The sequence below is a fragment of the Eubalaena glacialis genome, chromosome 5, assembly GCF_028564815.1.
Source record: "Eubalaena glacialis isolate mEubGla1 chromosome 5, mEubGla1.1.hap2.+ XY, whole genome shotgun sequence".
NCBI classification, from domain to species: Eukaryota; Metazoa; Chordata; class Mammalia; order Artiodactyla; family Balaenidae; genus Eubalaena; species Eubalaena glacialis.
The window spans coordinates 38,216,972-38,243,211 of NC_083720.1; the positions used below are offsets into that span (position 1 = coordinate 38,216,972).

General features: G+C 44.3%; 1 protein-coding gene and 1 pseudogene across 1 annotated transcript; one reads left to right on the forward strand and one right to left on the reverse strand.

Moving 5' to 3' along the window:
* Nucleotides 1-3,123: 3,123 nt before the first annotated feature.
* TMEM128 (transmembrane protein 128) lies at nucleotides 3,124-12,426 on the forward strand. Its single transcript, XM_061191235.1, has 5 exons — nucleotides 3,124-3,234; nucleotides 4,888-5,029; nucleotides 8,193-8,351; nucleotides 10,427-10,535; nucleotides 11,801-12,426. Exons 1-4 carry the CDS (start codon nucleotides 3,138-3,140, stop codon nucleotides 10,524-10,526), a joined length of 498 nt encoding a protein of 165 aa, XP_061047218.1. The 5' UTR covers nucleotides 3,124-3,137; the 3' UTR covers nucleotides 10,527-10,535; nucleotides 11,801-12,426.
* Nucleotides 7,767-8,064, reverse strand: LOC133092467 (transmembrane protein 126A-like; annotated as a pseudogene).
* Nucleotides 12,427-26,240: the final 13,814 nt, after the last annotated feature.

Consider the following 26,240-nt stretch of genomic DNA (forward strand, 5'->3'; position numbering starts at 1 on the left):
AAAAAAACACCAATGCATACACATACAGCACATACAGTAATGGCCTTGGCACCTGGGAAGGGAGTCTTATCATCAGAGGAGGACCAGCATTGGCGTCCCAGGAAGAGGGGCATTTAATCTTTATTTTTAAAATGGACATTCTTTACATCTGGTCAATGTGCCCTTTTCTTTAATAATTAAAGCAGATGTACAGGGTTTCCCTGGTGGCACAGTGGTTAAGAATCCGTCTGCCAATGCAGGGGACACGGGTTCAAGCCCTGGTCCGGGAAGATTCCACATGCCGCGGAGCAACAAAGCCTGTGCGCTACAGCTACTGAACCTGCGCTCTAGGGCCCACGAGCCACAACTACTGAGCCTGCGTGCCACAACTACCGAAGCCCTCGCACCTAGAGCCTGTGCTCCGCAACAAGAGAAGCCACCGCAATGAGAAGCCCACACACCACAACGAAGAGAAGCCCCCGCTCAGCGCAACTAAAGAATGCCCGCGCGCAGCAACGAAGACCCAACGCAGCCAAAAATAAATAAATTAACTATTTAATTAAAAAAAATAAAACAGATGTACAAAGTAGGTTTGACAGGCCACAAACAGGCTATTTTGGTTAGCATATAATTCAAGTTAACTCATGTAGAAGCCAGAATGATTTCCCTATATCTCAATATGTAAAAATTTCTTTTATCACCTGCTATGTGCCAGGTGTTTGCAAGGCATTGGGGAGCAGCTATGACATGGTTGTAGCCCCCCGTCAACTGGGAGAGCACAAGCAAAAGGAAAATTGCAACAAAGAGTAACTGGAGCCCAAGGAGAAGGGAATAACTGATGAGGAGGTAAGCAGGAACCAAATCCAGAAAGCCTGGCAAGGCCAATTAATAACTACCACTGCTTGAACGTGCGAGGCACTAGCCTGAACAATTGGTATACACTTATCTTCACTCTGGTACCCACTGTGTCACAGATGAGGAAACTGATACTTAGAACAATGAAATAACTTGCCCAAGGAATCCAGAGTGATGGAGCCAGGATTCAATAAACACCTTGGATTTAACCACATTGCTAAGGGAAGGCCAGCAAAGGTCACAGTCAAATTTATTTTTTCCCCAAAAGTAATTCACAGTCAAAATGAAATTTCTTGGTTGGTAGCAATCTGATATCATACATCTATCATTTCAGTGCACAGTACACACATTGAAGAACTTATTTAATGGGCCCTAGCAATGAAGATGTGGTCATTAAATACCAGATTTTTTCCAACCTGCTTTTAAGTATCATCAATATGGTCTTCAAGAAGTGCATTTAAAATATCAAGGGGGAAAAAAAAGCTGAAAGGCATTCGGATCCAAATACAAAGGCCCTGAAACCACCAAAGGGGAAACTGCTCTGACCCGAACATACTACATATGGAAACCCTGGAATGGTTGCGATGCTCTCGGGAATATTCAATTACAAGGGAGACCCAGCACTGACCTTTGTACAAGGAGACAATCAACAGAAGACTGTATTTGATAAGAGGAATTCACTTCCTGTTAACAAGGCTTCTAACGCTGTACAAGCGAAAGGAGAAGGGAGGGCAAAGACCCCAGTTGGCTTTGAAGAGATAAACCCTGGTTCTTTAGGAGTCTGAAAAGAAAAAGAAAAAAACAAAAAGGGAAAAAGGAGGTATTGTGTACAAAGGCCATGTGATCCACCCAGTTGTTAAATCCTTTGCTCCAAAGGGTTTGCTACAAGGGCTGAAGAAATGATAGAAATAAACCTGTAGAAACTTGACATTCTTGAGTATTTATTGCATTTCTTCTGCAAACACTCACAACACATAGAGATATTAAAGAGTGCCTACTAATTCAGATTTTACTTCCTGGGTGGCTTTCTGGACTATCCATCCCTGTATTCAACCTACCTCAAGCCACTCTCCCTGGTCCCCACGTACCACAGCAGAATGAAGGGCTGCCCTTTATTCGGTGCTCCCATAACCCCATATGCAGTATCTCTGTTATGGCATTGGATGGAAATCGTCTCCACCACTAGATTCTAACTTACCCCTGTCCTCAGCATTTTAGCAGATGTAGCTGCTCAGAAAATGTTTGTTGACTGAATTAATGAAACGCTTCCATACATTTATAAATACTGCTTTCTACTGTACTAGGTCTCTGTGGTCATTTTTGGCCCAGGAGCTCCTCAAGGGCAACGTCATGTCTTATCTTTCTTATCTCCATTGCCTTGCATGGTGCCTAACAGTTCCTAGCAGACAGTAGGTGCTCAGCAAAAGTTTGAAGGGTTAAGCACAAAATTTCTCAACATATGACACGGTAGGAAGGAGGCAGGAGAGTAGCAAACAGGATTACTGATGGAGGAAAACTTGTGAATTAGTGACACAGTCTTTTTCAGTTTATGAGCGTGAGTGATGGGAACTGACGGATTTCTGGGAAAGTACAATTTTAGCTTTCACGTTTCTGGCTGGGGGCAATTTCTCACAAGCCGTAAGAAGGGGGCTAACACGAACCACATACGGGTGCTTCACATTTAAAACCCCAAAACAAATCCAAGAGGCAGGTATAATCCCCGTTGTACAGAAGAGGAAACAGACCCAGAAAGGTTTATTTCTTGCCTGAGCCCACCCGAGCGGTCAGCGCCAGGCCCAGACTCCACCACAGTTTGCCGGGCCCGGCCCAGCGGTCCTTTCCTCCTCCTGGGTGGCCTCTGACTCTTTCAAGTCTAGCTGGGCGACTCCTGAGGAGGAAGAAGAAAGAAGCTGGGGGCTGAGATGCTTTGGGCATACAGGAGCCACGGGGTTCAGGACGCAGAGCATAAAAGCAACGAAGTGCCCCCGTAGGGCCCCGCACACCCGCCCGCGCGCATTCGCCGGCATCGGTAAGCTTGACCCTTCTGGGCTTCCGTAGTTCGAAACAAACTGGATCTCTTTAGGTGGGGAAAGATACATATTTTGAAATTCAAATAATGTTTGCGGATTTGAGCACTGAGATAGCAAAACCAAACCCTCCGTACGTTCTCACGAACTAAAACCGCGAAGACAACACAGCCTCTGCCCTTCACGAAAGGAAATCCCTCCCTCCGCCGGCGAACCGATGCCGGAAGTTCCGGTGGGCTTGACGTCACTACCGCCCAGTTTCTGGGAGGTGCTAAGATGGACGCTCTACAGGCTCGGGAGCGACTCCGGCGGAGATACCTGTTCCCGCGGGACGTGGAGGTTCAGCTGGACCGCGAGGGCTACGCCGGGCCGGGTGAGGCACCCCCCGCCCTGGCGCGCTCCGAGTCGCGCCGAGGTTCCCGGAGGCGAGGCGCCGGACACGGCCGGCCCCGCGGGCCTCCCGCAGCCCTACCCAGTCAGGAGGGACCGGGTTTCGTTTTTTCAAGGCTTACCAAGTAGTTTTGCAAGTCGGGTATTTACTATCGTAAAAGACCCTTAGAGATCAGGTAGCCCTGCGCATCTTGGTCTTCAGGATTCCTAGGAGAGCTGGTTTAACACCTGTTTGGCAATATCCATTAAAATAAAAAATATCCACAGATTGTATTTCTAAGAACCTAACAAAGGAGCGTACTCGTAGCAGTACACAAGGGCGTGTGTGCAAAGTCTTTCATCTCAGCTTTGCTTGTAATAGCGAACGACTGGAAACATCTAATTGTCCGTCAGCAGGGAGCTGGTTAAATACACTTGGCTGTTTATACATGACACAGCAGGCAGACTTTTATGTACCAATGTGGATGCTTTTCAAAGGGAGGCGCAGAACAACGTATGGTATGCCACCATTTGTGTTCAAACCAGATAACATGCGGTGTGTGTTTACCTGTAGATACATAGAATATGCAAGAATTCAGTAGACGTTATTACTGGTAGCTGCTTTGGGGCTGGGGAACTGGGGTTAAGGATAAAGAGAGAGATTTCACCTTAGATCTTTTTGTCCTGTATGTTGTAAATCTTGTGTATTTATTACTTTTAAAAAGTAAACGCAGAAAACATCATGCGCAGGCATGCTGGTTTATAAATTTTGAGAGTGTCTCGCAGAATTTGTATTATGAATAAGCTTCCCAGGAATTCTGATGGTCAGCTAAAAGCTCGGGAACCTTGGCTACATACTAGTGGTTCTCACATGAACTGAGAGAGAGGGCATGTCAGTCACATGGGGAACTTGTTAGACCCCATTTGACCCATTCTTTCAGATTGGGTCCCAAATGGAAGGAATTTGACTTGTCCATCACCTGTCTAAGACAGTACCATGTTGGGACTGGACCTCCAGTGTGCCCTTTCCACTTTTGAGCTGCCCCAAAAGGTTGTGTTTGTTTAAAAAATTAAAATATGTAGTTTAAGTAGTGTTTTTGGAAAATCAAGTCCATTTTGTGTTCTAATGTTTGCCACTTGCATTTTTCTTAATTAACAGGACTAATCACTTTCCTAGACTATATATGAAGCATAGCATTAAAATTCCTATACTACCAGATGACATTATTCTTTCCAAAGGACTATATAAATAAATTTGGTTGCAAAACTCATTTAGCGGCAAAAAAGTTGACTATATTGGACAGGTTTTATGGCAGGCTCCTATTAATTATTTCTAAAAATATAAACCTATTTTGGTGGTTTTACAGAAGAAATTGGTACTATAATGGGAGAGAATGTGGTTCTTAGAAAGCTCTAGGAAATTATTTTATTTGACTTAAAATAGGTGTAATTTTAAAAAAAGAAAAAAAGGGGGAATTCCCTGGCAGTCCAGTAGTTAGGACTCCGCGCTTTCACTGCTGAGGGAGCAGGTTCAGCCCCTGGTTGGGGAACTAAGATCCTGTAAGCGGCACGGCGTGGCCAAAAAAAAAAAAAAAGGTATAATTTTTCCTGTGAAGTTAATGGTTACTTCATAAGTTGAACTCTCCGTTATTTGCAGAAACCTCTACACCTGTTGAGAAAAAGGAGAAACCTCTTCCAAGACTTAATATCCATTCTGGATTCTGGATTTTGGCATCCATTGCTGTGACCTATTATGTTGATTTCTTTCAAACCGTTAAAGAAAACTTTCACACCAGTAGGTAAGAAAACTTTATTGCTTCGTAAGTTAAACACGCGTGTTTTATTTTTCACGTTTTGTGAGCCGAATTCTTCAAACGCTTAGTAGGCACCTACTTTCTGCCGGGCATGGTGTTGGAGGTGCTGGTGACGCAGAGTTGAAAAAGAGAGTGTGTATTTTGGGCACGTACCGCAGAGTGGGTGAGGCTGGAAATTATTTCATTGGGCTTTTTCAGCACAGGTGTTTTCTGGATGAGGACGGTAGTGAATTTAAGAAGGACCTAATCCATTTGTAAACCATGCAGAGAGAATGACTGAAGGTCTTTAAGAAGATCAAGTACATGAGCACTGGGAGGAGGGAATGAGAATTGTGTGGTGGGTGGGAATTGGGTCTCAGAGCTCGTTTTCAGAGAATAGTTACAGCCAACAAGGTAACTACATGTACAGGCTGTGATTGAATTAGAGTTGAGGTCACTGGTGGGAGGAGTCAGGAGCTTTGAGGCAGGATGTCAAATAGTCCATCGTTCATGAGGATTGAAATCTCTGTAGTACAATCCAGGAGTTGACATGGAGGGGAAGGTTGTTCATCACACTCCTGAGTCCTCACTGAACATTGGAGAGTGTTCTGGAGGCCCCTAGATAACAGAAAAAGAGGGAGAGGTGTTGATGAGCGTTGGAGCTGGCATCGAGAGGGGTGGTTTGCTTAAAGTGCAAGTGTAATTGTTTGGAAGTACCAGCGGGGCTAGAAAGGTGCAGACGGGACTGTTTGATCCGGTGATATCGTTGGGGGTTGGGGGACACACAGTCTCTCCCGCAGAGGCCCTCAGGAAGAGCAGTGACTGCTGGAGGGGTGCCTGAGGAGAGTAAGGGAGCAGGTGGTCTGGGGAAAGCAGGTGGGGGACGGGGGGGGGTGTTATGTAAACTATGGGAGGGAGAGAGCTTGTTCCCGTTCCTTACTTCCACAAGCAGGAGCTTTCCCTAAACACTGCCATCTTCTGGCCCTTCCCCTCACTGGCTCCTTCCCTGGGAGGTGCTAGACCTCCTGATAGGGTTTGGGATGAAGAACCAGACATGTAGCTCAGCACCGTCTTCCTCTTGGGAGCCAGCTGCCCATGGGAAGCACAGATTCTGGGCTGCTTTTCTGCACCATTGTTTTATGGGGCGACCCTGACATGAGAAGGTCTCTAGGTTTTCACTGTGACTTGAAACCCAGTGGGTAAGTCTATCTGTTTCTGGGTCTCAGTGTGAGGAAGAACGTTGTCACCATTCACCAAAGCTGTCTTCTTTTTGTAGCTCCATCAGTAAAAAAGCTGACAGTTGGTCTTTATCAGTCTGGTTCCTTTGTGTCTTTCAATTGGTCTAGAACTTGGGCTGGGAAAAGAAGGGATGGTTGTTTCAGGCACCATCAGTAGCACCTGCTGCTTCGTTCATGAAATATCTCATGAGAGCCTGAGATGTATCCAGTTATGGTGACAGTGATGAACAAGGCACATTTCTCACCCTCCACCAGCTCATTTTAGGCTGTGATAGATGAATAAGTCATGTGGTGCGTACTGTTTGCGTGTACGAGGGTATGTGTGGGATGCCGTGAGTGCACCTAGAAGGGGCACCCGGTCCAGCCCAACCTCAGGAGGTAGGCCTTTTTGAGGTTTCAGGAGAGATGAGAGGATTTATCCATTTGTGTCCTATGTATCCTTGTATATGAGAATACTAACTATTCTTAGTAGTTAAAGGAGATGGTGAGGTAAGGAATAGTTCACTACACTGTAAGGTGTTTGGGGGCGCCCACAGGAGTAGTGGCACCCGGTAGCCCACCGGTGGTGTGTGACAGAGCCTGGACTCAGCCTCCGGACCAGGACTGGGGGGCATGAAAAGAAAGTGGGAGTCATAGGCCTGTCCTCAAAGAAGTGTCAGCTTAGAGGAAACGAGACAGAAACGCATGGCCGAAGGCTGAGGATTTTGAGTAGAGTAGTGTTGCATTCTTGCTGAGGCCTCGCTAAGCAGCGGGGGAGTTGGGGCGGCTGTGGCGGGAGAGTGCTACCCACAGGCAGTCCGTGCAGGCTGCCTTCTGCTTTCTCGAAAAGGGTTCATTCCTCTGATTTTCCAAATCTGGCCTCCTCCCATGACCAGCAGGGGCTGGAAGGAAGGGGCTGATGAGCTTTTTCTCACACACACTGAGCCAGGTCTTGTGTGGAGTTGGAAGGAGCAAAAAGCCATTGTCCCTTGGGGGAGGACTGGAGATATTCTAGGAACGGGAGGGTTTCATTTAGAAATCTTTTACGAGAGGCAGTATGAATTAACTCCTTCCAAATTGATTTTCAGTATTTCAAGAAACCCTGCTTAACTTGGAGGAGTTGATGGTATCTGTTGAAATCTTTATTACTCTCACACTCAAAACTTCAGAAACAACCAGAAAGCCGCTAGCTTTCCTGTATGTTTAAAGAAAACGTCCTTTTTTGTCGGTTAGTTTATGAAAGTGTGTGTGTGTGTGTTTAAAGTCTTACTTTTTCATCCTTTCATGTGTCTCACTCTCATCTTTACCCACCCATCTCCTATTAGATCTAGACTTTCTGCAAGCTGGGATTGAGTAGCTGTGGGTCCCTCTGCCCCTTCCCCAGTTGACATTCTTCTTAGAAATAGATATTTAGTCTATTAATGAAAACTTTTAAGATATCTGATTTGTTAAGTGCTGTCAATTAGCACTTTTTTTTTAAACCACTTTATTTTTGTGTACATATTTGCTTAACAATCACTGAATTTCTAGTCAGCTTCAGGTATCTGAAGAGCCTTTATAAGTAGTTTATATTGTCTAGACCCAAGGTATGCTGCACACAGTCTGGAGCAAAATTGCAAATAACATCTTTCTAAAAATAGGCATAGAAATTCTGATTCAACAAGTTAAGATGCTTCCTTTCTCTAGTAGCAGGGCTGAGTCATACCTGGCTGGTAGGCCCTGTGTTATGGGACAGGACTCAAAATTCAAATCACCTGTATTCAAAGGTAAACTTACAAAACCTTTGTCAGATACATGCACTGTCAAAAATGGGGTCACTGCCATTGGTATGGTAAGCCAGCAACGATATGAGCCTATGTCACATTTAAGATGTGTCAAAAAAGATTATTTACTATTAGGCTGCAGAGGATGTAAAAGAGGATAATAGAAGGGTATTATTTTTGTCTCTACAGTTGGTTTCTGTTTGGCGGTGCCTTGTTGCTTGTTAGCTTATCGATTGCGTTTTACTGCATAGTCTATCTGGAATGGTATTGTGGAATTGAAGATTATGATATCAAGTATCCAACGTTGATACCTATTACAACTGCTACTTTTATTGTAGCAGGAATTTGGTAAGTTACCTTTGGAATGAAAATTTTTTTGATCAGGTAATGATGTACATGGTATAAAATTCAAGAGGGAAAAAAAAAGGGAATAATGGGAAAACAGTCTCCTTGATTCCCTTTTCAGTAGTATCTTTCTTTATGTATATATTTACTTATTTAAAATACAAATGGTGACATGCTATATATATATATTGCATTTTGCTTTTTAAATCATTTTCATTGTGAAGTATAATACAGACAGAAAAGTGGAAGAATCTAAAATGTACAGCTGAATTATCATGCAGTGAGCCTTGGTGTAAACCGTAACGAGGTCAAGAGAAAGATCTGTGCCGGCCCCCTCGGACCCCTTGCATGCCCCCTCCGACCCCTTGCATGCCCCCTCCCAGTCACTCTACCTTCATTCCTGCCCGCAGGTAAACACTGTCCCCACCTTCATGGTAATTGCTTTCTTTTGCATCTCTTATAGAAATGGGTTCATATAGTATGTATTCTTTTACATTTGACTGTTTATATGCGACATTATGTATGATTCATCCGTATTGTGCATAACAGTTGCTCGTTTTCATTGCTGTTCAGCATTCCGTCTTATAACCAAATCCCAGTTTTATCTGTTCTGCTGTTGATAGCATTTGGATTGTTTCCAGTTTGGGGTTATTATGAGTGATGCTATTAAGAACATTCTTGTGTATGTCTTGTGTGCCTGTGCGTGTTTCTGTTGGATGTATATGTACATGCATACATATATACATATCTCTAGAAGGGAAATCGTTGGCTCATCGGGTATGCTTACCTCCAACTCTAGTAAATAGTGCCAAACTGTTTTCCAGAGTGATCTTTTTTTTTTTTTAAATGGAGTTTGGAATTCTTCCATACCAGTACATATAGATGTGTCTCATTCTTTTTAACAGTTACATCATTATCACTGCATGGACATACCATGATTTATTTAACCAGCTCCCTGTTTTTTTTATTCTTTTGCTGTTATAAATAATGCCACAATTAACATCATTTTTCATAAGCTAAGAGGTTCTCAATGAAAAGTTTTTTTTATGTTTATAAAAGTATTTTATAACTTGCTCATTAAAGAAAAATCTGTAAATTACAGAAAAACACAAAGGAAGTAAATCCCATGATTCTGCCAACCAGAGAGAAAACTACACTGAACATTGTGTATGGCCTTTTAGGTTTTTTTCCTCTCTTTATATTAATTGCATCTTAATTTGGGGAAAACCACACACCTTTGTACATATTCAGTTTAAATGTATTTTTTCTATTATGTATTTTCTGTAGTTGAAGTTTATGGGTGTTTGACATATGTTGCATTGTGATGCGGTTTTTTATTAACCCTTCGGTGACGAGTGTAGACAGTTGTCTTATTTTACAATTTCTTATAAGGCTAACGTCACCCCCAGAAATGTTATTGTATTTTTTAGAACAGTAGGATTATAGCTATTTAAATTTCTACTTCTCAAAATATTATGTTAGTCATTAACTATCTGAAACACTTATTTAATTGACTATAATTTTCCTTTATTAACCTGCTCATAAAAATTCAGTTCATAAAAATCATTGCACTTAGAAAGTGTGTTATTCTTACCTTGGTGACAGGAATAGTGTTTTTCTCAATGGAAAGTTTAATAGCAGCTTATAAATGATTACTTTTTCATTCTGTTTCTAACAGAAAAATACTTTAACCGTCTTTTTTTTTTTTTTTTTTTTACCATTATAGTTTGGTAGTGTGTGAGATCGTAAAAGCAGGCTGTAGTCATTTTATTTCGTGTTCCTTTACAGATACTAATGTTAAGAGACTGAAGTCTCTGTTAAGCCAGGCCAGCTCTCATTAGAGGAGCTTTAGTGATTCCAGTTCTGAGTACTTTGTGAAGAAATTGTGATATTTCCAATATTGGCTAAATCACATATCTGAGAAACATGATTTATATATAGAAAGTTACTGGCTGAATGAACTTTCCCAAACCGGGTAAAAGTGAGTCCTTTAAATCTAGATTCTACAGTAGAATATAGTTGTATAGAGTATAGCTATAGTTGTGAACTGTGTGGCTATTTTGTCCTTTTCTTTTCAGCTTCAATGTTGCTTTATGGCATGTGTGGTCATTTTTCACTCCACTGCTGTTGTTTACCCAGTTTATGGGGGTTGTAATGTTGATCTCACTCCTTGGATGATTTCTAAAGGTAAGATTTCTGGAATGGTATTTCTAATAATGAATGCATTTGAAAAAGTCTTTCATGATAATTTTCAGTGGACATAGCAATAACAGACTAGTAAATTATTTCAGTCATGTTTACACGAGAGCTGTTCATCCATTGAACTCTGAGGTAGAAGGGACTGTGATCCCTTCCCATTTGCATAATTTAGTTCTAAGTGACTACTTTTTAGAGAAGGCACCCTGACCTTCCAAGATCTCATGAAGAGAGTATTTGCACCTTCCAATATGGATAAGTTCACACATTGGTCCATTTTCTATTGCAGTAGACTTCCATCTACTTCTATACAGATGACTATTGGCTAGATCGTTCTTAGTTAATGGGAATATGGGAAGAATGGGCAATTTTACCCAGTTGAGAAGAAAAATCTGTTTTCTAACTGTCCTGGCTGCCTCATAAAAATCTGATGGATGGCACATCAGCCTTTTCCTTCCATGTTATTTATAGAATTTCTGCTTCCCCAGAGACCACTGTGTCCCTGGGCCTGCTGCCTTCACAATGGGGTCTATTTGCTAATTGTCAGATAACTCATTTATTGAATTAGTATGTGTTCAGAGTACTCACTGTACATGCTTAGGGACATGGTGAAAAAGACAGACGGTCCCTCTCTTCATGTTGCTTACGTTAGAACTTGGAGAAAATCTACTCCATATGTCAGTTTACTTACTTGTGAACTTGAAAACTGAGACCCAGAGGAGTAAACTTGAAAACTGAGACCCAGAGAAGTAAACTTGGAAAACTGAGGCCCAGAGAAGAAAAAGTTAATGCACTCAATTATTGGGGTGCAAAAGAAAATTGACATTTCAGCTCACAGCATGTTCTCCCTTTGGAGTTTCAAAGGAAAGTCCCTATAACCAGGTAAAGAAGAAATGGATGTCCTCTCATTGTTGCTAGTCTGAAAATAGCTGCTAGCGCACACATGCTGATGTGCAGAGGCCCCTCCACACGTTGTGCTGTGTCTAGGACCGTTTGGACTCTCACAGTATGTCCTCTGTCCCTGTTGACCTGTCGCCACAAGAACATTCCCTCATCTGACCCTGTCTCCTTTGAATCTCTGGCTGTTCAGTATTGAGTTTTTCCACGTGTTCAGGAGCTTTTGACTTACTGCTGACATCAATTTATAATTGGTAACAGAGAGCCAGAGAGTGTTGTAGGCAGGGAGATTGAACTGTGCTTTTCAATATTAAATCCAACAGCCTGAGATAGAATGTCTCGCTTGGGTTTTCTTTCAGGTGTAAGGGCATGTCAGTTTAAAGTGAATGATTAACGTCCTGCTAGCTGGAAGCACCGCAGACATAATGCTACAGTGTGTTTTTGCATCTATGAAGTGAATGGTTTCCTTGGAAGAATTGTAACTTTATAGCTCTGTAGTTGAAATCAGAATAAATTATATTTCATTTGCATATTCCTAAACTCATTATCGAATTTTTCAGATTCAAAGTAGAAATATTCTATTCAGGACAGAAATAACTAATTTGCAGTGTTAATCTGTTTGGATCATTGGAGAAACTGTTGGTGTAAAAATTTAAATGAATTTTCATTAGAGATGCATAATGTACTCCCGATAGTGTAGAGAAGTTGTTCACTCTTCCAGTTAAGGGGGGGCAGTTCAGTGTATGAGATGACTGGCTGTGTATATAAAGGAATGATAGTGTCATGTGCCTTTAACCCAACTTCAGCAATTCCTATATAATACCATTTTTATAATAGTTTTGTTAGGAGGAGGACCAGTTGAAAGGATTTTGTGTTTTCCCATCACTTAAGATTTTATCACTGTGTAAATTACTGGGTTTTTAGCATTTGTTTAACATATGAACTTTTAATCATCTTAAGTACGTGTAATTTTTTTCTTAATATTCAAATAAAGTATTTCTATAACTTTCTTGTGGGTTTTGTTAATACAAACTTTGGAATTGTTTCTGTCTTCAGCTATTAGCACTTTCACTATAGAAATCAGGCTTCTTTTTAGAGAAGGCTACTCTGCTTTTCAAAGACCAATGGAAGACAGTATTTGCACTTTCAAATGCAAATATGTTTACATTAAACCTAAACATCGTAAGCATTGTGACATTTTAAGTACCTTATGTTGGTTTCTGCGCTCCCCACCCCCAAGGGACTTCAGGTGATGATATGTTTCAGTCAACACTTGTGTCTGGCTCAGATCACACCCTGCAGTAGTAGTTAATCTTGACCTTGAGTAGCAGTTAATCTTTCTCCAGCTGTGAGGCAGGAACAATATCTGTGTTGTTGGGTTGTGGGTGATAAGAATAATGTTTATGAAACACCTACTACAGTGCCTGGCATACAGTAGGTGCTCACTCAATAAATGGTAATGGAGAGGGAATGAAAGACAAAGTAGATCAAAGAGCAGGAATGGGAAGAGGCAGGCATGATCGGTAAACAGAATCAAGCCCAGTTTGTGTACAGAGAGAGTCATTTAAAGTAAGGAGCAAAGTCAGGCGAAGGTCAGAATCAGGTGGCCAAGTCAGTCAGTGATGTGAGGGTCCAGTGCAAGGCTGAGGTTGCAAACCCAGGAAGTAGGATTAGAGAGAGCACTGATTCAGAACCTCCGGAGGGAACTTGGTGGGGGGCAAAGGACGTACCCCCGTGACAACTCCCACAGAGTCTTTGGGCAGATTCTGCAAGAAATCCTTCCCTCCCTCCCTTCCTTCCATTTTTCTTTTCTTGCAAAGTAGTTTTACTGTTGATACTTGGATAGAAACCTAAGGCTGGGATTTTCTGTGTAATACAGTCATTAAAACCCAGTTAGCCGGGTGCTGATACTGTGGTATAGCTAGGGTGGTAAGGAGATGACCCTGTTACAAAGAGACATCTGAATAAATTTGTTTAAACAGGATCATGCCTGGTCCCTGTGCCCATTAAATAAGTGCTGTGCAGATTATTTGTGGGTCTTTTCCTATTGTTATAATTATTATTATTTTTTTTAAAATAAATTTATTTATTTATTTATTTTGGCTGTGCTGGGTCTTCGTTTCTGTGCGAGGGCTTTCTCTAGTTGTGGCGAGCGGGGGCCGCTCTTCATCATGGTGCGCGGGCCTCTCACTGTCGTGGCCTCTCTTGTTGCGGAGCACAGGCTCCAGACGCGCAGGCTCAGTAGTTGTGGCTCACGGGCCCAGTGGCTCCGCGGCATGTGGGATCTTCCCAGACCAGGGCTCGAACCCGTGTCCCCTGCATTGGCAGGCAGATTCTCAACCATTGCGCCACCAGGGAAGCCCTTGTTATAATTATTAAATAAAAACTGTGTCCAGCAGTGTTGTTGCTGCTTCTAAACAAGCCTATGGGAGGAACATCCACTCAGAATAGTAATGAATAACGGAATTAATAGTTGTGAATGTTTACCGTGAAAGTCAGGGATATGGTAGAAGCAAGGGTGTGCTCTTAAAAATGTCCCTGACTGACAGTCCCAAGTGTCAAGACCGAGTATTCCACCCGGGTTGCACACTGGTTGCCTCAGGCCTGCTGCTCAGAGGTTCCCATTGCAGCTGGTAACAAGGCTGTCTTGTGAAGAGTCCTCCAGGTGATTCTAACATGCAGCCTCGTTCCAGAACTATCCTGTTCCAATCACTTTGGACAGAGACATCTCTGCAGAAGCTAGAATGTTCGAATTGTCAGGGAACACAGAGATAGCAGAATCGAACTTAGCTCCGTAGGGTAAAAACCAGATTGAGGCTCCCTCCAAATCTGTGTCTGGGACCTAGCTTGGGAGGCAGTGGTCTTTCTAGGAGACTTAATAGCATTTAACATCCTGGCTGTCTCAGGGTTCTTTGGTTTTATACAACAACAACAAGAAAAGGTCTCTGGCTATGCTTAAGCAAAAGAGAAATACATTGGAAAGGAATCGAGGGAAAAGCTAAGAGCCACATCTTTAAAAGTAGAATCATTTGGGGAGGTGGGGCGGGGTGGTCCTAGGTAATAGGCGTTATTAGATGCCCTCTTCTGTGGCCACAGTTAGGATAACTGCCCTTCACTTAAAAATATTTTAAAGACTTTGATTCAGCTCAGTGTTTCTTGAGGTGGGAAAGAGCTTGGTAGATTTTAAGAAATGTTTACATAGAATTCATAAAAATAAATAACAATCAGGAATATTTCGCATACACTAAGGACTAATTTGAAAGAAGCCAAATTGCAGGCTCCGGGTCAAGGGAAGATTGGGAGTTGAACAGAAGAGTAAATTATTCCTAAAAAGGCCACAAAGATCTCTTCTAAGTCTCTCAGATTCAGTTCTGAAGTTGAGGAATGGGATTTTCCCAATTCGGCAGAAATGTAATGTGTAGCTGTTTTATTTCTAAAGCAATGTGAGCAGCTAGCTTTTAGTAGAGCTGTAGCCTTGGCAAACCTTATTATACCTCACTTTGGGTATATTCATGATGCCTTGAGATGCATCATTCCTATCCACATACAAATGTGTTGTACTATTTACCATCTTCAAACAAACACCCAAGATAGGGCTCCCTCACACTTCTCCAGTTATTAACCACTTTTTGGGTCCCCTTTACAGCAAAACTCCACCGAAGAATTCTCTAGGCTCATGATATCCAATTGTGTTCCTCATTAAAAAAAATTGTATTACGACGTATGGATGCAAAAGAGTGTGTATAATGTTCCTTTATGTACAAAAATAGAGTCCAAAAGGATGTCAGGACCTTGGTCCCTCCCCAGCCCACACTCAGGGGTAGGAGTGGACCCTGGAGTTCATTCAGCTCACTGCTTCCCTTGCTCCTGCACGCCCAGCCCTCAGCCTGATCCCCACTCTCTCTCAGGACCAGCAGGACTCCTCGTAATCCCTCCACCCCTGTCATGGTGCCACCACAAAACCTGGGATTCCTTCTCATACCCTGGGCTGACTTCTACGTGCATCTGTCTGTATGTTTCGGTTATCACCTATCGCTGCATAACAAACCACGCCAAAACTAAGTGCCTTAGGACAACCACCACCCTTTATTTTGCTCAGGAATCTGAAATTTGAGCAGGAATTGATAGGAACAGCTTGTTATGCATGGGGTGACTCAACTGGGACTGGACGGTCCACTTCCAAGGTGGTTCCCTCGTGGTTGGCAAGATGGTGCTGGCCGCCAATTTCACTCCGCCTGGACCTCTTCATGGGCAGCTTGGGTTTCCTCATGGCATAGTAGCTGGGATTCAAGGATGAGCTTTTACATTAGTTTTCTGTTGCTGCTGTAACAGATTGCCACCAATAGCGCTAAAAATGACAGAAATTGATTATCTCACGGTTCCCTGGTTAGAAGTCTAATATGGGTCTCGGCAGGGCTGCATCCCTTTCTGGAGGCTCTTAGGGGAGAGTCCATATCCTTGTTCTTTCAGGACGTTGGCAGAATTCAGTCCCTTGCAGCTGAAGGACTGAGATCCCCATTTCCCAGCTGGCTGGCAGCAGAGGGCCGTTCTCAGCTTGGAGACGCTAGCCACGTGCATTTCTTGCTTGTGTAGCCTTCTTTCTCCATCTTCAAAGCCTAGGACAGTGGGTCAACACATCCCTCTTATACTTGGAAATTCTCCTGCCTCTTCTTCCATTGCCACATTGCTCTGACCCACTCTTCTGCTGCCTCCTTCACTCCTAAGGGTCCGTGTGAATACATTGGGCCCACCCACCCGGGTCACCCAACATCATCTCCATGTTTTAAAATCCTTACTTCATTTCAGTGTTCCTTTTGCCAGCTAACACAACATATTTATAGGTTCCAGGGAGTAGGGTGTGGACATCTTTGGGGCCATTACTCCACCCACCACGGTGTTCCTAGAGACAGGAAATGGAAGCTACTGCTTAAAGCGTGGGCTCAGAAGCTGAGAGTGTCACTTCCATCCTATGCTACTGGTCAGGCAGTCACAGATCCCCTATTCAAGGGGAGGGGACATGGCTTTGCCCCATCCTAAAGGAGGAGTACCAAAAAATTTGGAGGTCGTGTTTTAAAATTGCCATAGTCTAGCAGCCACTGTGGAGAGCAGTAGGGAGTTTCCTTAAAAAACTAAAAATAGAGTTGCCATATGATCCAGCAATCCCACTCCTGGGCGTATATCCTGAGAAAACTTGAATTCTAAAAGATACATGCACCCCAGTGCTCATAGCAGCACTATTCACAACAGCCAAGTCATGGAAGTAACCTAAATGTCCATCAACAGATGAATGGATGAAGAAGATGTGTATAAATACAATGGAATGCTACTCAGCCATAAAAAAGAATGAGATAATGCCGTTTGCAGCAACATGGATGGACCTAGAGATGATCATACTAAGTGAAGTAAGTCAGACAGAAAAAGACAAATATCAGTGTCATATGATATCACTTATGTGTGGAATCTAAAATATGATACAAATGAACTTATTTACAAAACAGACACAGACATAGAAAACAAACATATGGTTACCAAAGGGGAATGGGGATGGGGGAGGAATAAATTAGGAGTTTGGGATTAACAGGTACTACTATATGTAAAATAGATAAACAACAAAGTCCTACTGTATAGCACAAGGAACTATTATATTCAATATCTTGTATAAACCATAATGGAAAAGAATATGAAAAAAAATTTTATATATATATATATATGAGATTCACTTTGCTGTACAACAGAAACTAACACATTGTAAATCAACTATACTTCAATAAAAAAAAAAAAAAGTGAAAATTGCCACAGTCTATTCTCTGTTCATAAATTCTCTAGATTCCTTCCACATGCAAAAGTCATTTATCTTCAGGAATCACTGAAGTTTCATCCCATTACAGCATCAGGTTCAGGCTTGAGCTCCCAGATCTCATCATCTAAATCAATAAAAGGTGCCTCATCAGGTGCAAGGTCCTCTCAATCTGCACACCTTTAAAGGTAAGTTACCTGCTAATTACACACCAGACATACAGGGGTGAGATAGACATAGGGTGCTCGCAATAACATTCCCGTTCAAAGAGGGGTAACAAGGCACGCGGCCTCTGTTCCCTAAAAATTCTGAAAGCCAGCTGGGCATGTGTCTCCCTCTCTTGATTAGGGACCAGTGCTGCTTCTTAGGACTGTGCAGAGCTTTAGGCTCTACCCTCTGGGCTCTATTCTACCCTCTGTGTCATCCTTTTTTTAGTGGAAGCCGGTGGTTCTTCCACTAGAACAAGTCTCAGAGAGTGAGAAGTAGAAGAGCTGCTGCTACTTTTTTTTTTTTAATATTTTATTTATTTATTTATTTATTTATGGCTGTGTTGGGTCTTAGTTGTGGCACGAGGGATCTTCCATTGTGGCACGCGGGCTCTTTGTTGAGGCGCGTGGGCTCTCTAGTTGTAGCGGCCGGGCTCAGTAGTTGCGGTGCGTGGGCTTAGTTGCCCCATGGCGTGTGGGATCTTAGTTCCCCGACCAGGGATCAAACCTGCATCCCCTGCATTAGAAGGCAGATTCTTAACTAGTGGACCACCAGGGAAGTCCCAGAAGAGCTTCTTGGTAGCATTTAAAGAAATCTTTACCTCCTGGAGCTGGAGGGTAGACATAGCTAGGGATCAGCACAGAACTGAATTGTGAGAGTGGCAGAGTAGCAGAGAAGGCTGAATTCTCAGTCTAGGAAAATATCATCCACCAGAGTCAGAGCCCTGATAGGGAAGGAGCAGGAATTTGAGAATTGGGAAGGGGATAACTGGTGAAATGCACTTGAGAACCTTGCACTCCTAGATTCCTCAGAACCTTCTGGACCTACAGAAGGGCCACCTCCCCCTTACTGGGTGATAGAGCCACTCCTTGCTTGAAGACCATGCTGAGGCCCCAGAGGCGGTAGGAACCTTACAAAGCAATGCTTGCTCGCCTCCAGATTTGTCCACATGTCCCTCCTGGCCACCCATCCATTATTCTGGATCAAATGCTTGCATAGCCTTACTGGGGATGTGCTGGCCTGCTAAGTAGAGAGAGGGATCATATGGCAAAGGTGCTTCAGGACCTGAGTAACATATACTGACAAATACTTCAGGAGCCTGTGCCTGGGAGTAAATCATGGTGGTGCTTTATTAAAAGCAGACTATAACATTGGTTAAGGGAGAGTTTGTCAGTGTGGGTGCTCCCTTTTGAAACAAGATTTAACACCCTGGCAAGGGCCTGAAGAGATGGTTCTAATCCACTGCTGTTATGGTTCTTGGAGATTTGGAAAAAGTCATGGCCCACGTTAAACAAAGTAGAGATGCCAGGATCGCCATGACACATTGTAGGGGAAGGGATCAACGGACTCAGGGAAGTGGGTGTGCTCAAATGGGTCCGCCATGTAAGATTAGAAAACCTACCAGCTGATCTTTGGAGGACCCCGAAGGCTCTCCATTTATCATGGAGATAAGAAATATGCCAATAAGAAGGACAGGCATCATTGAGTTGGTCAGCAGTGACTGTCCTCTGTAGGCCATGCTGAGGCAGGAATGCTGTTATAGAACTGGTCTCCCTAGCAGCAGTTGGAATGATAGGATCCCCTAATAGTGGAGGCTGCACCATTTTTGCTTTTCCCAGGCAGGTCTAACAGTGCACCTTCACAGCCTTGCCTCAGAGCTACCTGACTCTTGTTATCTCCCATAATACAGAACTGGATTATCTGACATTCTACACAGCATCATACTGGTCCACTACATTGATGATCTACAGTCATTGGATCTGATGAGCAGGAAGCAGCAAGTACTTCAGATGTCTTATCTGAAACAGGGTGGACGAGAAAACCTACTAAAATTCAGGAGGCTATAACTTTGGTGAAGTCTCTGGGGGTTCAGTGATCTTGAACGTGTTGGCCTATCACCTCCAAGATGAAAGACAAGATGCTGCTCCTTGTACTTCCTCCCATTAAAAAAGAGGCAAATACTTATGGGGATTTCTAGACGTTGGAGGCAACATAGACTACATCTAAGTGTGTTACTTTGACCTATTTACTGAGGAAATCACGAGGCTGCCCATTTTGAGTGGGTATTGGAGCAAGAGAAGGCTCAGAAGCATCTCCAGGCTGTAGTGCACACATTCTCCCACTTGGATCTTATAACCCAACAAAGCCAATGGCACTTGAAGTGTTTGTGGCAAATAGTGGTCTTATGTTGGAGACTCTAGCACAAACCACTAGGAGGGTCACAGCACAGACCACAAGGATTTTAGAGCAAATCCATACCTTCTTCTGTAGATAATTATCTCCCTTTTGAGAAATAACTTCTCACTTGCTACTAGGCCCTGGTAGAGGCTGAACGTCCATCTATGGCATTGACTGGAGTTATCTGACCCACCAAACCACAAGGTTGGGCATGCCCAGCAGTGATATATTGTTGAGTAGAAATGATGTAGAAGACTTGAACTTGAGCAGGGTTGAAAACCATGAATAAGTTGCATGCATAGGTGGCTCAGGTTCCTTTGAAAACCACTCCTCCTGCATTGTCTCCTTTCCTTTAATTCACACCTATGGTCTCATGGGGTTTTTTTCATGACTGATGAGAAAAAGCTCAGGCTTAGTTTACAGGTGGCTCTATATGATATGACAACACCAACCATCATTATATGATGTCCAACCACGTGGACAGCTGCAACATTACAGCCCCACCCAAAGGGATCCCTGAAGGGAAGGGTGGTAAAGGAAAATCTTCCCAATGGGCAGAGTGTTGAGTGGTACATAGGGTTGTTCACTTTGTCTGGATTGAGAGACGTCCAGAGTACAAATACACATGAACTCATGGATGGTTGCTAACAGGCTGCCAGTTTGTCTAGATATTCAGTGACTTGGAAATAAAATCTGAAGATTGATTACAAGGAGGTTTTGGGGAAAAGTGTGTGGATGGACCTCTCAGAATGGATTCAGGGTATGAAGATTTGCATCTCATGTGAATGCTCACCAGCGGCATCCCCTACAGAGGAGTGGGATGAAATGGCTGCTCTGTGGGAGTCCGTCAGCCTCGTTGCCTGGCCACCCTAGTGCTTGCTCTACGGGCCCATGTACAAGGTACATGGTGGCAGGGATGGAGGCCATGCATGTGCTCAGCAACACAGAAATCTCCTCTCCAAGGCTGATGTGGTTAACAGAGTGCTGAGTGCAGAACCTGCTGTGATGATCTGAAAAAATAAAATTTTGGAAACGTCTTCCATTGAGAGGGGGAAATCTTTATCCCCTTCCCTTGAATCTGGGTGGGCTTATGACAGCTTTCACCAACATAGGATGCCATAAATGATGCTATGTGGCTTCTCAGGCTAGGTCGTAAAGGCCATACAGCTTTTGCTAGTTCTCTTGGAATGCTTGCTTGCCAGATGTTCCCTCCTGGTATGCTCCCTTTCAAAGCCCAGATGCAACGCTGTGAGAGGTTCAAGCCACACATAAAGAAGCCACGTGGAGGTGCTCTGGTCGAGAGTCCCAGCTGAGCCCAGCCTTCGGGTTATCCTATTCCAAGCACCAGAATGTGAGTGAGGAAACCTTTAAATGATTCCAGCCCTGGCCATTGAGTCACCCCCAGCTGTTCAGGTCTTCCCACGGAGGGACCTAGACATTGTAGACCAGAGAAAAAACAATTCCTGCTGTGTGTCCTCTGCCAATTCTGACCCACAAAATGCAACAAAATGATGGTTGTTATTTACTACTAAGTTGGGTGGTTTATTATGTCACGTTGGAACAGATGCCAGGAGCAGAGGTCAACGCTGAGCTGCCGATGTGGCCCCTTTCCCTGGGGAGACCTGCCTGGTGGGTGTTTGGTTGTACGGCGCCCCTTCCGTCATGGAGGGGGTGGAGACTTGTCCTTCCTGGATGAGACACACATCCTGAAGATGTATTTGCCTTTCCTTCCCATGGTGCTTCTGCTAGCTTTCCCATCCGTACACTCAGGGAGATTCTTAAAATTGTCAGGGTGTTCTTGGCTTCTGATCAAGGAATTTATTTCCCAGCAAAAGAAATGACCATGGACTCCACCAATCCTCAGGACTTAGCATCCACTCAGAGCCCATATCTAGTGTTTTCCAAAAGATCTGTGTAGGAAAAAATGACATTAGTGGGAAAAGTAGCTAAGTTCGAATAAAGCCTGTAGTTTCGTTAATGGTTTTACATCAGTGTTAATTTCTTCATTTTGACAAGGGTACCATGATGTGTAAGATATTAGGGGAAGCTGGGGGAAGGGTAAATAGGAAAGTCTATACTATCTTTGCAACTCTTCTGTAAATCTAATATTATTTCAAAAGAAAAGGTTAAGAAAAGGTTAAGAAAAAGAGACCTGGTTTGGACCTCTCCCCAGCGAATGATCACCTTGCTGTAATGCTATATGCCCTTTTGGGGAGCCTTGGAGGAAGATCCCCAGTATATTTGTGCCAGCGTTCCAGAGCTTTTTCTCAAGGAGACCAGCCCCCTCTTCATTCAAGGGTTCCAGGTCTGTGAACTGGCTCAGGTGTGGGAATTGAGAGTTTTTGACTCTCTCGCATAATGATTCAAGATAGGTCTCTATTTACCTTCTCTAGAGATTTTCCAGTTATATAGATCCAATAATGCTTTAATAGGCTGCCTGTTGTAGGTTGAATTGTGCCTCCTGAAAGTTATGTTGTAGTCCTAACCCCTGATATCTCTGAATGTGACCTTATTTGGAAATAAGGTCTTTGCAGATGTAATTACCATGTAAGTTAAGACGAGATCATACTGGAGGAGGGTTGGCCCTTAATCCAATATGACTGGTGTCCTTATAAAAGAGGAGAAGAGACAGACGCAGACAGAGGGAAGATGGCCATGTGATGACAGAGATATAGATTGGAGTTATGCAACTGTAAGCAAAGGAACGCCAAGGATCGCCGGCAGCCACCAGAAGCTAGAATAGGCAAGGAAGGCTCCTCCCTAGAACCCTCAGAGAGAGCCTGTCCCTGCCGACACCTTGATTTCCAAATTCCAGGCTCCAGAACTGTGAGCCAAGAAATTTCTGTTAAGGAACCCACTTGGTGGTACTTTGTTACAGCACCCTAGGAAGCTAATACACTGCTCACCTCTCTTTTTCTTAGAAACTCTGGGATTATGTAGCCACCAGCAAACATAAGTGGGGACAAAATCTCTTAATTGGCACTCGGGTCCTGTTGCCTATCAGAGTAACTGTGCCCGTGTTACCTGTGGCAGTTAAGCACGTCTGGTTGGCCTCTGCTCCTCTGGGGATTCTGTCATCCTCATTGAAATTGGGGAGCCCGTGTTTCAGGGCAGCATTTCTCAGCATCATCCAAGAGGCGCCGAATTGTCACAGCAGAGCAGCTGCCTGGTCAAAGCATTCCCAGCCCCTTAGAACTAGGTGAGCCCTGCGACCAGCTCTCACCGTGGAATGTGGGTGGGGTAACGTGCTCCAGAGGTGAACGCCAGGGGCCTGGATGCCATCAGAGCCCACCATTTCTCACGCCCCCATGTCTGCCCACTGCTGAGCTGGGATCACTCAGAAGACATTGAGGTTCCTGTGCAGTTCAGACCTTTGAAAAAATGTCATCCACAGAAGGCAGAAAGCAGCGTGGGTAAATCTCTCAATCAGTTTTTCCCATTGTCTTGAGGGGAAAGGGGACAGACTTCAGTTTCTCTCTTTGGTGTCCAGAAACTTACATTTCATTGCTTATGAAAAAGAATTGAGGTAGCCCAGACCAGGGAGTCCCACCTGATTTTCTGATGGGGATTGTGTGTTATCTATCTTTGTATTCTAAGCGAGTTAAGGGTCATGCTAGCTGCTGTAGCAGATACCTTTCCAAATTGCAGTGGCTTAGCACAATAGAAGCTCATGTCTCACTCATGTAAGGTCCAGTTTCAGCAGGGAGAATGTGCTTCACCGGTCACTGGGGGCTCAGGCTGACAGGCTCCGCCGTCTTCAGCACGAGGCTCCAAGGTTGCCCTGGGTGTTGGTGTCAACATCTGGCTGGTGGCGGCGGGGTGGGGGGGGGAGGAGAAAATGGAGGATTGTGTAGGGGTTTTTCATGGGCTAGGGCCCCGAGTGTGTGTGTCACTTCTGTCCGCACCCCACTGTCCAGAACTTAGTCATTTGGTCCACTTAGATGCAAGTTGCACTGGGAATTGAGTCCCTGGCTGGGCAGACACTTCCCTGTGACAGCTCTATGCTCCGGAAGGGGAACATGTGTTTAATGGACAGTTGGCAGCCTCTGCCACACAGCGTCAGCTCAGGGTCTGACACATGGTAGGTGCTCAGTAAATAACAAAGGGTCTTAGGTACATTGTGTTTGGCGGGCACCTTCCAAAGTGCTTCGTATGTATCGACTCATTTTGTCCTCATAGAAACTTGTAAGAGTGGTTACTATTAAGAGCTCCCTTTTACCGATGAGGAAATTGAGGCACAGTGAGTCTTAGTAACTCATCCAGGGTCACACAGCAGGAAGTGATGGAGACAGGAATCAAACCTCGCAGCCTGGCTTTAGAGCTCATCCCCTTAACCACCACTTGGTGCTGCCTTTCCCTCTGCATTCGTGTTGACTTGAGCTGACGTATGAAAAAGAGATAACGGATGTTCATGTGCTTTGTAAACTTGTAGAGTGAAATAAAAGCAGAGGTGGTTTTTATGGGACTCTGGGGCATTCACGGAGCCCTGGCCACTTGTCAGACACTAAGCTGTCTCTCTCCCAGGTTCCTGTGGCATTTGGCGTAAACTGTGGGTTTCATCTTGTTGCCCCCAGGCCTGGTCCCATACCTGGCACATGAGAGGTGCTTAGGACCCATTTTTCAATAGATAAAAAGAAAAAAACACATGCTGGGTTTAGAGAACAGAATGAACCAGATGTAGTTCTTGCCTTTAGGGAGCTCAGAATAGGAAAGACAGTTAAAAAATAGATTATGCCATGTGGGAAATAGAGGGATGGAGAGGTGAACAGGTCCCCAGGGGACCAAAGAAGGAATAAGCTGGGTGTCTTAGTTTCCTGGGGCTGCCCTAACAAAGACCACACTGGATGGCTTAAGCAACAGAAATTTATAATCTCACAATTCTCAAGACTAGAAATCCAAGATCAAGGTGTCGGAGGGGTTGGTTACTTCTGGGGACTGAGAGGGAAAAAGCTGTTCCAGGCCCCTCCTAGTTTCTGGTAGTCTCAGATAATCCTTGGCTTGCAGGTGACATTCTTTCTATATCTTCACATCCTCTTCCCTCTGTATGTGTCTATCTTCAAATTTCCCTTTTTTATAAGGATGCAGTCATATTGGATTGGGACCCACACTAATGACCTCAACTTGATCATTTGCAAAGACCTTTCCAAAGAAGGTCCCATTCACAGGTACTTCAACATCTTTTGGGGGGACACAATTCAACAGATATTTATTGAGTACCTACTATGTGCCGGGCACCACTGTTCTACATGCTGGAAATACAGCAGTGGACAAGACAGGCCACATCCTTCTCATAGAGCTTTCATTACAGTGGGAGTGACAGGCCCCAGATATACACACATTCCAGGTAACGCTGTGCGCTAAGAAGGAAAACGAAGCAAGGTCAGGGGCTAGAGCACTGGGGGGGAAACACATCCCGAGTCCCACCTCCCATTGATCTGATGAGAAGACGACACTTCACTTATTCATACAGCCTCCATCCACTTGTGCATTCATTAACTCTTTGGTTTATGTACTGAGCACCCACCTGGCTTGGCTCTGGGGACACCCAGCTGAAGGGCACACTCTAAGCTTCATACTGATGAACACGTTTCCTGGTCCCCACCTGCCTTTTCACGCTCATTTCTGTGCACGTGCTTCATCCTCTCTCTGGAATGCCCTCCTCTGCCCTGCCCCGTGTCACCTGGCCAGCTCCTACTCCTATCAAAAGTGTACAGGTGGTGGGATAGGGAGGGTGGGAGGGAGACGCAAGAGGGAGGAGATACGGGGATATATGTATGTGTATAGCTGATTCACTTTGTTATTAAGCAGAAACTAATACACCATTGTAAAACAATTATACTCCAATTAAGTTGTTAAAAAACTCCCACAGAAACAACTGTACAGGTGGTGCCTCCTCCGGGAACCTCTCACCCTTCTTGGCAGACTCAGGGCTCGCCCAACCCTCCTGCCCTAGGCAGTCCTGGGTCATGAGCTCCTGGGAGGCAGGGCTGAGTCTCATGTTTGATACTCTCTAGCTTCTCAGCGAGTTAAATAGTTATCCACTGAGTGTGTCTCCACCAGAATGTCAGCTCTGTGAGGGCAGTCTTTCATAACTGAATTCCTGGCACCTAGAACAGAGCCTGAAATGATTCAGTGTAGTATAAATGAGTGTTGACCACATAAATGAATGAACAAAGTGAAAACGTGAATGATGGCAAGTCCTCAGGTTGACTCCCTCCCAGCCCAGGGCTCCCTCACAGCCAGGACCCTCTGGCAATCAGAACCAGCTACGTAATTTGCTGGATCCACTGCAAAAATGAAAATGTGGGTCCCCCTGTTCAAAAATTAAGAATTTCAGAACGGCAACAGCAGGATGGTAAACCAAGGGGGAAAGGGTGTCTCCTGGGTGCTGAGCCCTATGCTACTGCACAAGTGGCTCGCTGTGAGCCCTGCCTGCCCTTTCCTGGGCTCCATCCCCCAGCGGCTCCCTCCCAGCTTCCTGCTCCAGCCCTGATCTCAGCCACACCAGCCCTTAAGACCTCCTGAGAGGGGCACTCTGACAGACCAGGTCAGCTTGGGGGGGCCTGGGGGAGCAGAGGGAGATGCTCCGGTTCCCCCGGTTCCAGGGAGGATCCCTG